The following is a 16,275-nucleotide window of genomic DNA, read 5'->3' as shown; positions in this document are numbered from 1 at the left end:
ACAAATCAGAGTTACCCTGGCAATATGCTGTTAGAGCAATGTAGTACCATACTATGGCCCAAAGATCTGATTTGAAGTACTCAAATTCAATGTCATCTCAAGATAGAAGGTCACTGAAACCACTGGCCTCAACCTGGCAAAGTCCAGGAGGTATAATAGTAAAAGTTATTCTGAGAGTCAATGACCTGAGTTCAAACAACAACTCTGCCACTTCTAGATTGTGTAACCCTGGGCCGACCCCTTCAACTTTCTGGGCCTCTGTTTCCTGACCTCTAAATGGGGCATAAAATTGTACTTATCTCATAGGGTTTTTATGAGATTAAATGAAAGAGTGCACTTATGACAGTATCCCAATAAACGCTATTATTACTTTTTGACATTTGCCTGTATTTTAACCGAACTAAAACAATTTCTCTAATACACTCTATTCTCTCTTAACTCAGGACCCTTGCATAATTCTCCTTCTACTGAGAACACTTTTTCTGCTCAGATAACTCCTGCTCATTCTTTAACACTCAGCATCTAATCTCAGAAATCTTGTCTGATCTCCTAGGCTGGATTACAAGACCCCCTTGAGAGCCCCCAAGCATCCTATGCACACTTCTGTAATAATGATGATAGCCCATATTTACTGAACACTTCCTATGAGCAAGACATCATGTTAAATGCTTTCTATAATTCGTTTTCATTATCACAATAACCCCATGAGATAGTTATTATTACTTCCTCCATTCTATAGATGAGGAAACTGAGTCAGAGAGAGTAACTTGCCAAATGAACCTATCTAAGTAATCAACACAAAGAAAAGTGCTCAATAATGCTCTGATGAATGTATGCATGGACAGATAAAAGGCAAAGAGGATAAGAATGAACAAATAAACCTGTATCTGGACAACTGTTAAAAGATGTCAACTATCTCAAAGATAGAAACTGCTGGTAGAGAGATGGAAGTGTAAGGGAAAAGTGCCTGCTGATTCAGACAGTAATGAAAGACGATATGGAAGAATCTGGCAAAAAATACTAAGTTTAGCCTTTTTCACCCAGTCTTTTTACGGCCCCAAGTTCTACATAGAACTTTAAACAAACATAATCCTGAAGGGAAAGAGGCAAAGAGGAAATGCCAACAGGAGGCCTTTTGAAAATGGATCTTAATTCAGCCTTCCTGATTTGCCATAAAATCCTTTGCCACAGAAGCCCCAACACAGGCTTTTCAGTATGCAATTGTGGTGGTTCCCATTCCCTAAATCCATATCGACATAATGCATCAAATCCTTTTCCCTCAATCTGTCCCCAGCGAGAATCTCCCTCAGTCTCATTCCTGCCCCTCATTTTCTCAGAGGTTAACATTTAACAAATTACACTCCAACCTCTTTCCAGGCCCATCATCTTTTTAAGTTCAACAAGAGTGGAGCTTGCTGGCTAATTTTAAGTATCACATTTCTCCCTGAGCTCCTCTCAAACTGCTCTCTGGTTTCGGCTGCAGAATGTTAACAGGCCAGAAAGCACAGGGGAGACAGAGCACTTTATCAGTTTCATACCTAAAATAATAAGCAAGTTTAAAATAAACAGCTGAGAGAGATTGAATGGCACGCTCTACTGTCAGCAAAGGCAAAAATGCCCCAGTCCAAAAGTTGACAAATGATGGGAATGGTCCTCTAGTTTCACACTGGATCTCATCTCTGAGCTATGTTTCTGATAGTGTTTATAAATGGAGCTGTATATTTTTCATTTGGTTTTCTTAAGAGTGAGTTCATGAAATATTTCTAGTTTCCCTATGACCTACTTCAATCAAGATGTAAGTGGGAGCAGCCCAAGCTCCCACAGATACGTTCAGAGGGGGTCCCAGGCTCGACTCTAGATGATGACAATTTGCAAAAAGGCCAATTTAACAGCAATTGGATTTTTCCTGCCTGCTTGCACCATCAGCTGACAACTCACTTCTCCATCACATCTGCAAATAGTTCTCCTAGACAGTTCTGACATTTCCCACTTAGAAAAGCCACTTTCAGGAAGTTATTAACCCAAATGGAATCTTCCTGGTCAAACTCAGGGGTAGAGTAATGGTTCAGGTGGACAGGTTTGCAGCCAGTTGGTTCCCAAGAAGGGATAAGAACTGCCAAAGAGTACCAACCGGAAAAATCAGACCAAAGATGTCAGTTACTGTGTGACCAAATACTTAAGATGTTTTTATGGTAAAATACAAATATATAAAATATAGTAATAAAACTCCCATTTTTTTGAGAGTATATCTCCATGAGAGCAAAAACTATGCCAATTTTTGTTCACTACTGTTAATATGTACTAGCACACTGCCCAGTTCATAGCAGACAAATACTTGCTGAGTGGATAAATGAATGTAGAGTTAGCTATGTGCCATACACTGTGCTATAACCATTACATATGTCACCTTATTTAATACCCACCCCAAAAGTATAAGGTAGGAATCAAACAAGGAAACTGAGGACCAGAAAAGTAAAGTAGCTGCCTATAGTCACCAGTTAGTAAGTGACAAAGCCAGGACTAAAACTCAATTCTGCCAAAACCATGCTCTTTCCACTACACCCCTCCCCAAAACATTGGTTCAGTCACTAACCTGGTGAGGTCCTTATGTTGAGAGTCTTATTGAAATTATCCTTGAGTACTTCCGTTACAGACTTCATTTCTTCATCTACTTCATCCAAGTTGATTATATCCTCAACCAAGGCAGTGTTAATATTCACTCTGGCTTGGGACTGTCCTTTCCCCTTGGCTAGAAAGTCAACATTCAGTAAATAGGAGAATAGCCACAAGCAATTGTTTTAAAAGTTCATACTGTATACTGGGAAAAATGTCAAGTGCTGTAAATCATTATCACTGGCCTAAAAAGGAGCCTGTATTTACTGAGTGTCAACTAGGTACTCAGTACTGTGCTAAACACTTTCTCCGATACTAGAGAGGGCACAGGCTTTATAGTCAGACATCCCAGTTTAAAAGCACTGGCTCCAATGCATACTAGTTTGTGACATTAGACAACTTACTCTACCTTTCTGAGCATCAGGTTCCCCACCTATAAAAGAAGAATAATATCTATATTGTAAGGTTGCTACAAGGATACAAATTAAGTCATTCAAACACCTAAAAGAGCAGTATCCATATGGAAGAGAACCCACAAGTAATTAATTCCTTATTTTTCAGAAAAATAAACAGAAGATGAGAAAGGTAAAGTGACTTGACTAATGTCACAGGTCAGGAAACGGTGAAGTCAAGATTTGGTCCCAGATCTGCCTAATTTTACACCTATGAACTTTACATTAGACCATCTCCACAAAATCTAACTGGAGAGAAAATACATTAATACATTTAAAAATGAATACTAGAGGCCAGGCATGGTGGCTAATGCCTGTAATCCCAGCACTTTGTAAGGCCGAGGTGGAGGGATCGCTTGAGGTGAGGAGTTTGAGACCAGCCTGATCAAGAGCGAGACCCCATCTCCACAAAACTAGAAAAATTAGCTAGGCATGGTAGCATGCGCCTGTAGTCCCAGTTACTTGGAAGGCTGAGACAGGGGGATCATTTGAGCCCAGGAGTTTGAGGTCGCAATGACCTATGATGGCACCACTGCACTCTAGCCTAGGTGACAGTGCCAGACCTTATCTCAAAAAAACAAAACAAAAACAAAAAATGAATACTAGGACAAGGATATGCACAGAAACTGAAGGTTGGTACAGACAAAAGGAACAACAGTAGTTGAGAGACATTAAACACTACCAATGGTAATGACAATGGCTTATCTTTTAGAAATCAACAGTACTAGGAGCTGAATAAAATTTGATTTTATGTCTAAACCATCATAGTGATCTCTCATATACCTTCTATAATGTGCACATACACAGGTCACTCCCGTGAGTGATACAAATATTCTTGCACTTCTTAATAAGGGATGGGGAAGAAGAAAAAGAATTAAAATATTTAATATTATCTTACACTCTGTATTCATTAAACATTCAACAAACATGTATCGCCATTCATTTGATAAATTTTGTTAAACATCTACAGTGAGCTCAATCTTCTGCTATTTGTGTAACATATTATAATTTGCAATGCAATTTCAAGTACATTCTTCTCCTTGATATTCTAGATAGCTCTCTGTGGCAGGAAGAATAGAAGTTAGTATTGTCCCCATGTACACAGAAATGTGAGGCACAAGACATTTAACTGTTCTGCCCAAAGTAACCAAAGTAAGCAGCACAGTGATTTTTTTAAAACATTTATTTGCTCGTGTCATTATTGTGCTTGAAACCCCACTGCTCCTTAGTTAACAAGCTAATGGCTTACAATTTTTCAGAAATGAGGAAAGACATGGATCTTCAGATTCAGAAACACAAGTTTCAAACAGTATAGTAAAAGTAAATCCATACCTAGACATCTTGTGAACGCAGAAAACTAAGGACAACAAGATTTTGAAAAAAGCCAATGAGAAAAGACAAATTATCCCTCAAGGATCAAAACGAAATCCTTTCCAGGAACAACAACAGAAGCCAGGAACAATGGAAATACTATCTTCAACTTTAGACTTTTTAAATCAAGTATGCATGTTAAAAATTTAAAGACATGTCCATCAACATTAGAATGGATAAACAGTATTTATGAATGAAATATTATGGAACCATGAGAAAAAATGATCTATTAATACCACTACACAGAAGAATTTAAACGAATCTCAGAAACATGATGTCACGAAGAGGCCAGACACAAGAATACAAGACTGTACAGTACAAAAGTCAGATATAAGAATATATACTGCCGGGCGCAGTGGCTCATGCCTGTAATCGTAGCACTCTGGGAGGCTGAGGCGGGTGGATCGCTCAAGGTCAGGAGTTCGACACCAGCCTGAGCAAGAGCAAGACTCCCGTCTCTACTAAAAATAGAAAGAAATTATCTGGCCAACTAAAATATATATATAGAAAAAATTAGCCGGGGATGGTGGCACATGCCTGTAGTCCCAGCTACTCGGGAGGCTGAGGCAGGAGGATCGCTTGAGCCCAGGAGTTTGAGGTTGCTGTGAGCTAGGTTGATGCCACGGCACTCACTCTAGCCAGGGCAACAGAGCGAGACTCTGTCTCAGAAAAAAAAAAAAAAAAAAAAGAATATATACTGAACAGTAAAAAAAAAACAAAAACCAGACAAAACTAATCCATGCCATTAGAAGTCAGAATAATAGTTACCTGCAAGGGATAGAGAGTGGTACTTACTAAAAGGAAGTATAAAGAGGACTGTTGACATGAATATTCTGTTTTTTGATCTGAGTGCTAGTACACAATGATTTCAGTTTGTGAAAATCATTAAGCTGTACTCATGATAATTGCACTTTCCTATAGTGTTTTTCTAGTTCTATAAAAAGGTAAAAAGATAAATTAAGGGTAACCATCAAAAGAATAAGAAACAGAATGTGTATCTTCCAAATCAGCAGAAACAAAAAAAGGGGAATAAACAAATTTGGTTAGTCCAATAGAAAGGAAGAAAGCAGAAAAAAGGAAAAACAAATGAAGATAAAGTACAAAATAAATAATGCAAATACTCAGTGACTACAATAAATACATATGGACCAAAATGACTAGTCAAAAGTTAGAGATTCTCAATAAGATTTTTAAAAAATCTAGTCATATACATTATACAACATACAAGAGGTTTTAAAAATACGTAAGATCACATAAAGTTTAATGTGTAAGAATGGGAAAATTATAACCCTAGCAAATATTAACCAAAAGAAAGCTGGTGTAGTCACATTATCATCAAACAAAAAACATGTTTTTTTTGAGACAGTCTCACTCTATTGCCTGGGCTAGAGTGCTGTGGCATCAGTCTAGCTCACAGCAACCTCAAACTCCTGGGTTCAAATGATCCTCCTATCTCAGCCTCTCAAGTAGCTGGGACTACAGGTGCACGCTACCATGCCTAGCTAATTTTTCTATTGTTAATAGAGACAGGGTCTTGCTCTTGCTCAGGCTGGTCTCGAACTCCTGACCTCAAGCAATCCTCCCACCTTGGCCTCCCAGAGTGCTAGGATTACAGGTGTGAACCACCACGCCTGGCCAAACAAAAAAGATTTTAAGAGAAAATGCATTATTAGAAATAATGGGGACCACTTTAAAATGATAATAGAAACAATTCACTAGAAAGATATGTAACAATTCTGAGCTTACATATATCTAATAAGGCAGACTCACAATTAACAGAATTAACAGGAGAAACTGGCTGGGCATGGTGGCTCACAAACCTGTAATCATAGCACTTTGGGAGGGGAGGCTAAAGCAGAGGATCATTTGAGGCCAGGAATTTGAGACCAGACTGGGCAATATAGCAAGACCCCCATCTCTACAAAATTTTTTTTTTTAATTAGCTGGGCATGGTGGCACATGGTTATAGTCCCAGCTACTCAGAGGCTGAGATAGCAAGATTGCTTGAGCCTAGCAGTTTGAGGTTGCAGTGAACTATGATGACACCACTGCATTCTAGCCACGACAACAGAGTAAAACCCGTCTCAAAAAAAAAAAAAAGAAAGAAACTGATAAATCTACAATCATAATAGGAGATTTTAATAAATCTTCCTTGATAACTGATAAATTGAGCAAATAAAAAAATAGAAAATTTGATCAATACAATTAGTCAACTTGATCTAATAAATATATACAGAACCACACACCCAACGATAAGAGAATACACATTACTCTGAAGCACAGAGTTGAATCTTTATATGAAATTACCATGTTCCATCCCACAAAGCAAATATCAACAAATATCAAAGAATCTATATCACACAGAATATGCTCTCTGACCACAGTGGGATTAAGCTAACCACAAACCCACCATATGCTTGAGAAACTTTAAACATTCCTAAATAGTAAACACTCAACAGACTAAAGAGAAATGAAGAGAAATTTAAAAATGACCATCATAAAAATGCCATATATCAAAAACATGTAGGAAGCACTTAAAGCTGTATTTAGACAGAAATTTATAGCCTTAAATGCTTAAAAGAAAGGAACAAAGCATTATTCACAATAGCCAAGATATGGAAACAACCAAAGTGTCTGTGGACAATTAGGACTATGGTTAATAATATTGTACTCAGGATTTTTGCTAAAAAAGATATTAGATGTGTGTTCTTGCCACACACACCAGAAAAGAACAATTATATAAGATAATGGATGTTAATTTGTTTGACAGTAAGTAACCATTTCACTATATGTATATCAAAACAAAATGTACACCTTAAACATATACAATGAAAAAAAAAATTTTTTTTTTTTGAGACAGAGTCTTGTCACCAGGGTAGAGTGCCGTGGCATCAGCCTAGCTCACAGCAAACTCAAACTCCTGGGCTCAAGCAATCCTCTTGCCTCAGCCTCCCAAGTAGCTGGGACTACAGCTACATGCCACCATGGCCAGCTAATTTTTTCTATTTTTAGTAGAGACGGGGATCTCGCTCTTGCTCAGGCTGGTCTCGAACTCCTGACCTCAAGCAATCCTCCTACCGTGGCCTCCCAGAGTGTTAGGATTATAGGCATGAGCCACTACACCTGGCCTACAATGAAATTTTTAAATGAAAGAAAAGAAAGAAAATAGCAAAGGCCAAAAATTAATGAACCGTCCAACTCAGAGTATAGAAAGAGAACAAGTAAATAGAAGAAAGTAAACAATAAAAAGCAGAAATCCGGCCAGGCACAGTAGCTCATGCCTGTAATCCTAGCATTCTGGGAGGCCAAGGTGGGAGGATCACTTGAGCTCAGGAATTCAAGACCAGCATGAGCAAGAGCCAGACCTCACCTCTACTAAAAATAGAAAAATTAGCCGAGCATCATGGTACATGTCCATATGCCTAGCTACTCAGAAAGCTGAGGCAGGAGGATCACTTGAGCCCAGGAGTTGGAGGTTGCAGTGAGCTATGACACCACTGTACTCTACCCAGGGCGACAGAGCGAGACTCTGTCAAAAAAAAAAAAATTCTCATTATCATTAAGGAAATCAAACCTATGATTTAAAGTCCACATACACACATGCACACACACAAACATCAGATCCAGATGATTTCATAGGCAAGTTCTATCAAACATGGAAGGAACTGATAATCCTGATTTTTTATAGGCCATCCCATTAAAAGAGAAAGAGAGATGCACTCCCCAACTCACATAATGAGGCCAATATAGTCTTAACATCAAAATCAGAGAATAATAATACTTAGAAAGTCATGCCCATCAATATTAGAAAGTTACATTAAGGCTAATCGAGGAGGAAGAAAAAAAGGCTAATCTCACAAATACAGACTCAAAAATTCTAAACTAATAATAGCAAACCAAATCTAGCAACATAGATACAGATTATGTATATCTCCCATATTTGTAGGGCTCACACCAAGAATGCAAAAGTGGTTTAACATCAGAAAAAGGTATCGATGTTGAGTCACCACATTAATAGATTAAAAGAGAAAAAAATATGATCATCTCAATAAACGCAGCAAGAGCATTTATTAATTCACTTGATTAAAATTTAAGATTCATTTGAAACAAAACTCCTAGAAAAACAGGGATAGAAAATATTAATATTTAAGAGTCTACCAAAAGCAAAGCAAACATAATTCTTGATATTAACATATAAGAAATTGGTCCCTATAAAGTCAGAAATAAAACAAGGATGCCTCTTACCATCAATCACATTTATTCAAATTATACTAGAGTCCCTACCTAGCCAGTGAAAGGGAAGAGTAGAAGGGAAAGAAACAGGAGGGAACACATGTACACATATGTGCATCAAAACACATGCATAAGAACGTTCACAGTAGCACTATTTGTTGTAGCTCAAAACTGGAAGCAACCCAAATGTCCATCAACTGTGGAATGAATACCCAAATTGTAGTATATACCTCCAATAGTATACTATCAGAAAATAAAAATACTCAAACAACGGCTATATGTACAACATGGACAAATCTCACAAACAGATTGTTACTGAAAGAAGCCAGACACAAAAGAATTCACACTGAGTTTAAAAAGGACAAAACTAATCTGTGGTATTAAAGTCAATATAGTGGATTATCTATCACCATAGCGGAAGAGTGACAACTGAAAGGGACATGAGTGACGCTTCTAGAATACAAGTAACATCCTATTACTTGAGCTGGGTGATGGTTACATGATCATGTTTACTTTGCAAAAATTCACTGAGCCATAAACTTACAATTTAAGTATGTACTTTTCTGTATATATGTTATAACTTAAAAAACTTTATATATATGTATATACAAAAGTGACAAAAATGCTGTGATACCCTAGAAATAAACCTGATTAATGAAATGTGCAAGGAGTGGTGTCATGTGCCTGGAAGCCCAGATACTCAGGAAACTAAGGCCGGGAGGATCACCTGCACCCACCCCAGAGTCTGGGACCAGCCTGGGCAACATAGCGAGAACCCATCTCAAAAAAATTTAAAAAAAAAACAGAAATAAAAAATTATGCAAGATCTTTTTGGAGAAAACTTGACAATACAATCATAAATTTCATACTGAAGAGCAGAAAGTCAGGAAGAAAAAGTATGTGCGTGGTGGGGAGATTTGTAGACTTTATGACTAAGATTCAGGCAGTAGTGCAGGGTGAGTGCAGCAATTTAGTGCAGGGTGAGATAAGTAGTTCAACAAAATCAAGAAACACAGAAACAAAGGCATACATGCAAAGAAACAACATACAACAGAGGGGGCATTACAAACCTGCAAGTAAAGAATGGGCCAATCAATAAATGATGTTGGCACAACTTTTACCCATATGCAAAAGAAAGTTAAAATTAGATTTCTTACCTTACACCATATTCAGAAATAAATTACCTTGGGATGGGGAAGGATTTCTTAAAGAAGACACAAAAAGTATAATGACAAACAAAAGGACTGAAAAACATGACTACACTAAAACTACGTTCCACAAAGACTAAACAGTAAAAAGCAAAGAATATACCTGTAATGTATACAATCAACAAAAGATTAGCACCCCTAATATAGAAAAAATCCAATAAATCTAAAAGAAAAAGTCAAACAACCAACTTCTTAAAGAGGCAATCAAGACGACAAAACCAAGTAGCCCACAAAATATGAGAAGATGCTGCTTACATGCTGTAGTTAATGTCTAGTGCACTAAAAGACTGCAATGCTACAGGCATCAGGAGAGTCCCAGGTTTCTGGTTCTGCCACTATTAATAATTAGATACGAATACAGGCAAATTTCTCACAAATGTACCTCAGTTTCCTCATTTACAAAATGGTAAGATCTAGATTCACTAGATAATTATAAGGATTTCTTCACTTGAAAAACCGTAATTCCTTCAATGGATAATTATTAGGATCAAATTAGTAAATGTATGGGAACTTTTAAAGAATATAATGCAACATGCAGATCAGAAGTTACTACTATTATCACTATTAACAGAATATACGTCTTCCAAACATTAATGTTCTTTCAGCAACTTGTTAATTTTCCCATTAACAGAAAGGGAAAGATCTATATGAAATCAAAAGAAGAAAGTCTGGGAATACATTCAGCGGCATGTATCTGGCACTATCTTTGGGAGTGGACTCCCTGACCCACCACTACAAACAGCTAGTCTGCTTGACAATTTTCTGTCACTCATTCAACAAAATTTTTGAATACATACTACATGTCAGGCTCTGTTAGGTGTTAAATAAAATAGACATAGACCCTATCTTCATCCAGCCTAGCACAGAAGAGAGATAACAAACAATAATCAATTTTACAATTAATTATTAATAATTAACAACTGCTGTTCTAAGTGCATCAAAGGTAAAATAATAGTATGCATGAGTGCAGGTAACAGGGGACCTGACCTAGTCTAAGAGGTCAGGGAAGGCTTCCCTGAGGACGTGGCATCTAAGCTGATACCTGCGGTACATCAAAGTCTCATTCTTGGATGACACAAGCCATTAAGATCATCCATCTAAATCTATGACTCTAATATCCCAGTCGCCCAACAATCTGCTGGTTTTCATTACACTTCCAACATCCATCTTCCCGTAAGGAGAGAATATGGTGATCCCAGCCACAAGCATTCTGGTTTGCTTGGCACTTACAGCTCTAATTCTAAATATAAAAGAAATTAGGCATTTTCTGAGCCACCAAGAATACGAATGAGACAGCATGGTAATGAGAAAACAGGCCCAGGTGCCAACACCGTCTCTGCCACTGTGACCTTTTAAGCTAATCAACTGACCTATCTGAGACACCACATCCTCATGTGGGCAAAAGGAGAAATCCAGTGCATCTCTGGGATCCCTGCCAGCTATGATAATTCAAGGGCCAAATATAAAAAAGGGGCAAGGAGGGAGAGGAGGTCATATGTCTCTACCTTTGGCTTTCTTGGTAGCAAAATGGCGGACTGGGACAGCTGAAAAGCCTATATATTGCCTATGGTCGTGTTGTCTTTCACTCACTGTCTTCAGTGTAACTTCTGAAACAGGTCTGGTCAAGGCTGCAAGGTAATTGCGAAAGGCAGGGTGGACCATGCGGAAGCACTTTAATCCCAAGGCCATGACTGAAGACAATCCTTGGGAATATCCACTAAAAAGAATAAGACAAAAAGGAGATTAAGTAAAAGAGACCCTATTGCAACTTCAGAAAATAATTCGTATGAATTATCAAGCAACTCCTATACACTAAGCTATATACTAGGCAACTTAAATACATTATCTCAAATCCTTCTCCCAACAGCCCTAGAAGGAAATATTACTAGCCTCATTTAACAGAATGAAGAAACTGAGGCTCACAGAGATTTATTTGCCCATAGTCTAAAGGACTCCAAACTCATGCTCTTTCCACTGCACCAAAATGCATGTTAAGCAAATGTGCAGACTAAATCTTTAATGATGCTAATTAAACCCTTATATGTGAAAAAGCACAAAATCTTGATAAAGTTTAAAGAGGGAGAACAGAGGACTAGAAGAGGACTTTAAATTTTAAAAAAAAAAAAACCATTTCAACAGGCATAAAATGACTGGAAAATTCACACGACAGCATTTAATTAAAATTTTCTTTGGTTCCTTATGCACTGATTACCAATTAGAATGCACTTTAATGTAAGTATAAAGCATGATTGAGGTTTGAGGTCTTCCATGGTATAGAACTAAAGCTCTGGAAAATGCCACCCTCCACTGTGTTAACACAAGTTACACATTATACTTCTGAGGTCTTTGACCATGGAAAGATGCTATCGCCTACAGGTACCTCTAGGATAGAACACAGTCCTAGCTAGCTGACAATGCTTCTGCCAGGAATCTAGCTATCGCTCAGCTAAAAATTAAGAACAATTAGCATCAAAAACCTGGAAGCTGCTAGCTTTGAAAATCAGTCCCATCCCTCATTAAAAAAAAAAAATCCCATCCTAAAATTTTGATGCAATATAATGGAGTGAACAATAGCTACCATCCAATCCCAGCTCCACCACTCAATACAAAATCTCCCTGTGCCTTGATTTCTTCAACTGTAAAATGGGGATAATTATGCTTATTTCTTAGGGTTGGAACTAATTAATGAGATAATGCAAATAAAATACTTGGCACAGTGCCTAGCAGACAGGAGCCCAAAAAATGATACTTGTTGATAGCTATCACCTTTCCTTTGAAAAGACTTTCATGCTGGTGGCAGATACGCTAAAGAAAACTTATGTCATTAACGATGTGCAAGGTAGCCTAGAGTCAGTCAGAACTGAATGCAAATTTCAACTTTGGGCAATTCACTCTTCATTTCTGGACACTACTTTCTTCATCAATAAGAAAAATAAACCTGATCTTACATAAAATGAAATAGTGAATGCAACAGTGAATGTAAAACACCTAGCACAGTGCCTGAAATATAGCACCTGCTTAATAAATGGTGGCTATTACTACCATTATTTTTTTAAAAAAACAAGCAAATGAGTAGTATAAAGTCCAATAATTTCTCCTAGTGGAATTTTTAGTATCAAGGGATGCTAGAAGTCGGTGATCAACATACAAAGTCTGCAAAAACAGATCTGGATGAAAAATGAAGGAATATTTTTTCCTCTTCTTCTTTAATTACTATTATCAATAACTACCATTAATTGAGGTCAGCCTGGGCTGTTTGCTTTACCCATATTATTTCATCTAATCTTCTCAATAATGCCACAGAGAAAGTATAATAATGCCCATTTTACCAATATTGAAACTGAGGCTCAAAGAGATTAAGTCACTATCCAAGGACATGGAGTTAATAATAGCCCAGACCTATTTCATCAGAACTGCTCACAAAAGTTTGGCTCAGAGTGAAGTTTCTATATCTAGGTTTTTCCCTAATAAAGCCAATGCCTAACTCATCCTTATAACCAAATATGGCTGTAAAATAATGTGTAGTTTTTTTAGTTTGGGTTTTTTTTAAATCTACAGGGTCTCAATCTGGCTGCTCCATTTAAGACAGGTTTCCTGGTGTTCCTGTTGTGGGTCATAATACCAACCCACAAAGAAACAGGAAATCAAAATGGATTAGAAATAAATAACCTTTGACAGAAAACGCAGCACCCAAAAGGAGACCCAGTACACATGAACCGGAAGACAGCTCTATAAATAAACCACATTGCTGAAATACTTAAGCCCTAGATTTTAATTGCACAGAAGTCAGGAAATTTCCAAGTGGAAGTTCAATAAGGCCATCCCTTAGATTCTTTACCTTAAGGACGTACATATTAACATTCAGTGCAGCACAGATAAAGAATTAAAGTTGAGGGAAGAAATTTGTTATGAGCTCAAGTAGTTCCTAACAAAATTAACCTATACACAGAAGCAATGTGGTGGAAGTCTAGGCTTTGGACGCAGTCTGGAACTGGAATCTCAGTTCCCCCACTTCCCAGCTGTGTGACCTTGTCAGCCTCTCTGAGCTACAGTTTCTACCACATTGTCATGGTGCCATCAAGGAACCTTAAAAAAGGTAATTATAACAACAATAGCTAATATTTATATAGTGGTAACTATGTGACAGAAACTATTCTCAGTGCTTTACATACATTAACTCATTTGAGCCTCAAGATAACCCTACGAGTACTATGATTATCCCCATTTTACAGATTAGAAAACAGAGGCATAAATAAATAATTTGCTTAAGATTCGAATTCAGGCAATCTAGCTTCAGAGTCTGTGCTCTTAACCACTACAGTATACCCTGTACCTAAAACAGTCAGTATAGTGGGGCTTGGTGGTACATGTTTATAGTCCTCACTACTGGGGGTGCTAAGGTGGACTACTTGAGTTCAGGAGTTCAAGGCCAGCCTGGGCAACATAGCAAGACCCTGTGTCAAAAAAAAAAAAAAAAAGTATAACACAATGCCTGGCATCTAGTAGGAGTACAATAAATAGTAGCTATTGTAGTATCCAACTGTTGAAATTTTTTTTAAAACTACTTTAGAGACACATTCTTTTTCCAAAGTTGAGAGTCCTGTTCTTTCTTGGAAGTATATTTTAATTTTGGAAAAAGCTAGATGGTGAACTCAAAGTCCTGGCTTCCAGCAACCCCTTCCAATCTAGCTGTACACTAGCTCATAATATGTACATTTTTACAAATATGAGTGTGCACACACAGGCCCTTTTTGAATATAAAATATTTTTACATGATTATCTTATTTCATTCTCACAATAACCAGAGTGGTGATTACCACTCACATTTTACAAGAAAAGCAAACTGATCTTTCATTTCTCAAATGCTCCTCCTGCTCCAGGGTCTTCAAACATGCCATTAAATCTGCCTGACAATCTTCCCCCACCCCTTTTACTGACTGCCACCCATTTTTCTTTCAGATGTCAGCTTAACCATCACTTCCTCAGACAATGCCTTCTTTGGCCACCTCCTACAACCGACCTAGGGCAGATGTCCTGTAGTACACTCATAACACCCTGTACTTCATCATGGGACTTAATTGTTAACAACACAAGCTAATATTTGTATAATTGAGTATTGTCTAATTCCCTCCATATGACTAAAAGCACTACAAGGACTAGTCTATGGTTGTCTTGTTCACTGCTGTACACCAGTGCTTATCACAGTGCCTGAACCCAAGATATTGTATAAATGTGACGAATATACGAATGAACATTCAGAAAGATTATGCCCTTGCCCAGAGTCAAAATGCTGGAAGCAGAACTGGAATCTACCTCTCCAGTGGTCCTTTCTGGGCTTCCCAACACTGCCTCCGCTCTCTTGGTTTGCCAGATTTTTATTAGAGACTGTAGGGCATGTTCTTTTCTAAATTCAGTGTCACGTCAATAAAGGTTGTTATAGTTATCTGACTATACACAGAATCATTATGTCACTGGCACAGCCAAAGAAGGAATAAGGCACTTTAACAGGTGGAGAAAGAGCTTTTGACTAAGGCATCGGAGAGCTGGATTCCAATATTTCTACCTCATCGCCCCCTGCCATCCTCCCGCCACCTAGGTTTTGTTTCCTCAACTATAAAACGAAGGGGTCGGCCGGGTTTTCATCCTTTCCAACTATAAAGCTCTCCGAGATTCTGGGAAATGCAATAGGTTGTTAAAGGAAAAGGCACCAAGCTTAGAGAGTATTCGGGAAAGAGTCTTGGTTCCAGGACTCCCTAGATAGGTGACCTTAGATTGATCAAACTCTAGACCTCAATCTCATTTGTAAAACGTAAATGACAACACTGTACGCACTGGGTTATGTAAATGGAGAACTACTAAAATGCAACTGATTTGCCACTGGGCAGCACAGAGAAGTGGTTAAAAGTTCAGGCTTTGGAGTCAGACAGACCTACGTTTAAATTTAAGCTCTATCATATGAGCCGCGTGACCCTGGTAAAAATTATCTTTTTGAGCTTCCGTTTCTTCAACATGGCAGATAATAATAGCTACTCCCAAGGGATTGTTCTGAAAATAAGTGCTCCCGTTAAGTAGGGTGCTACTAAATAGCGGCAACTATTTAGTAAGTACCCCCCGTGCCCACCCCGCATCCTCTAAACTCCTAGCTGGTGAGTCCCGCCCCCATCCCGTGAGACCCGCTCTAAAGCCACAGATCCCGCCCCGGCCGTAAAGGTCAAGCCGGACTCGAAATGAATGGGTCAGGGGCGGTAGTCTGGTCCCCTGGGGTCCCACAGAGGTCCTTGAGTAAGAGTGTCTAGTACCCGGACCACACGCGCGCCTCGAGGCCCTGTCAAGGACACTCACCAGCTATCGCCCGGGTTACTAAAGAAAGACTCGTGCGACGGCGGCGGCGGCGCCGG

The 16,275-nt window shown here is 38.3% G+C and overlaps 1 protein-coding gene across 2 annotated transcripts in view; it reads right to left on the bottom strand.

The window, feature by feature from the left end:
* MRRF (mitochondrial ribosome recycling factor) overlaps nucleotides 1-16,250 on the bottom strand; it is a 52,881-nt gene extending 36,631 nt beyond the window's left edge. The window contains exons 1-3 of one of the 2 annotated variants that reach the window (XM_069476748.1): nucleotides 16,220-16,250; nucleotides 11,383-11,594; nucleotides 2,594-2,749 (exon numbers count right to left, since the gene is read on the bottom strand). In XM_069476748.1, coding sequence (XP_069332849.1) covers nucleotides 2,594-2,749; nucleotides 11,383-11,566 — 340 coding nt within the window. In that variant the 5' untranslated portion in view covers nucleotides 11,567-11,594; nucleotides 16,220-16,250. The remainder of the gene's footprint in view (nucleotides 1-2,593; nucleotides 2,750-11,382; nucleotides 11,595-16,219) is intronic. The other variant, XM_069476749.1, reaches the window with a different exon arrangement.
* Nucleotides 16,251-16,275: the final 25 nt, after the last annotated feature.

This window comes from Eulemur rufifrons, chromosome 7 (assembly GCF_041146395.1).
Source record: "Eulemur rufifrons isolate Redbay chromosome 7, OSU_ERuf_1, whole genome shotgun sequence".
NCBI classification, from domain to species: domain Eukaryota; kingdom Metazoa; phylum Chordata; class Mammalia; order Primates; family Lemuridae; genus Eulemur; species Eulemur rufifrons.
The sequence above is the reverse complement of the archived record's forward strand: the minus strand, read 5'-3'. Positions and strand labels throughout refer to the sequence as shown.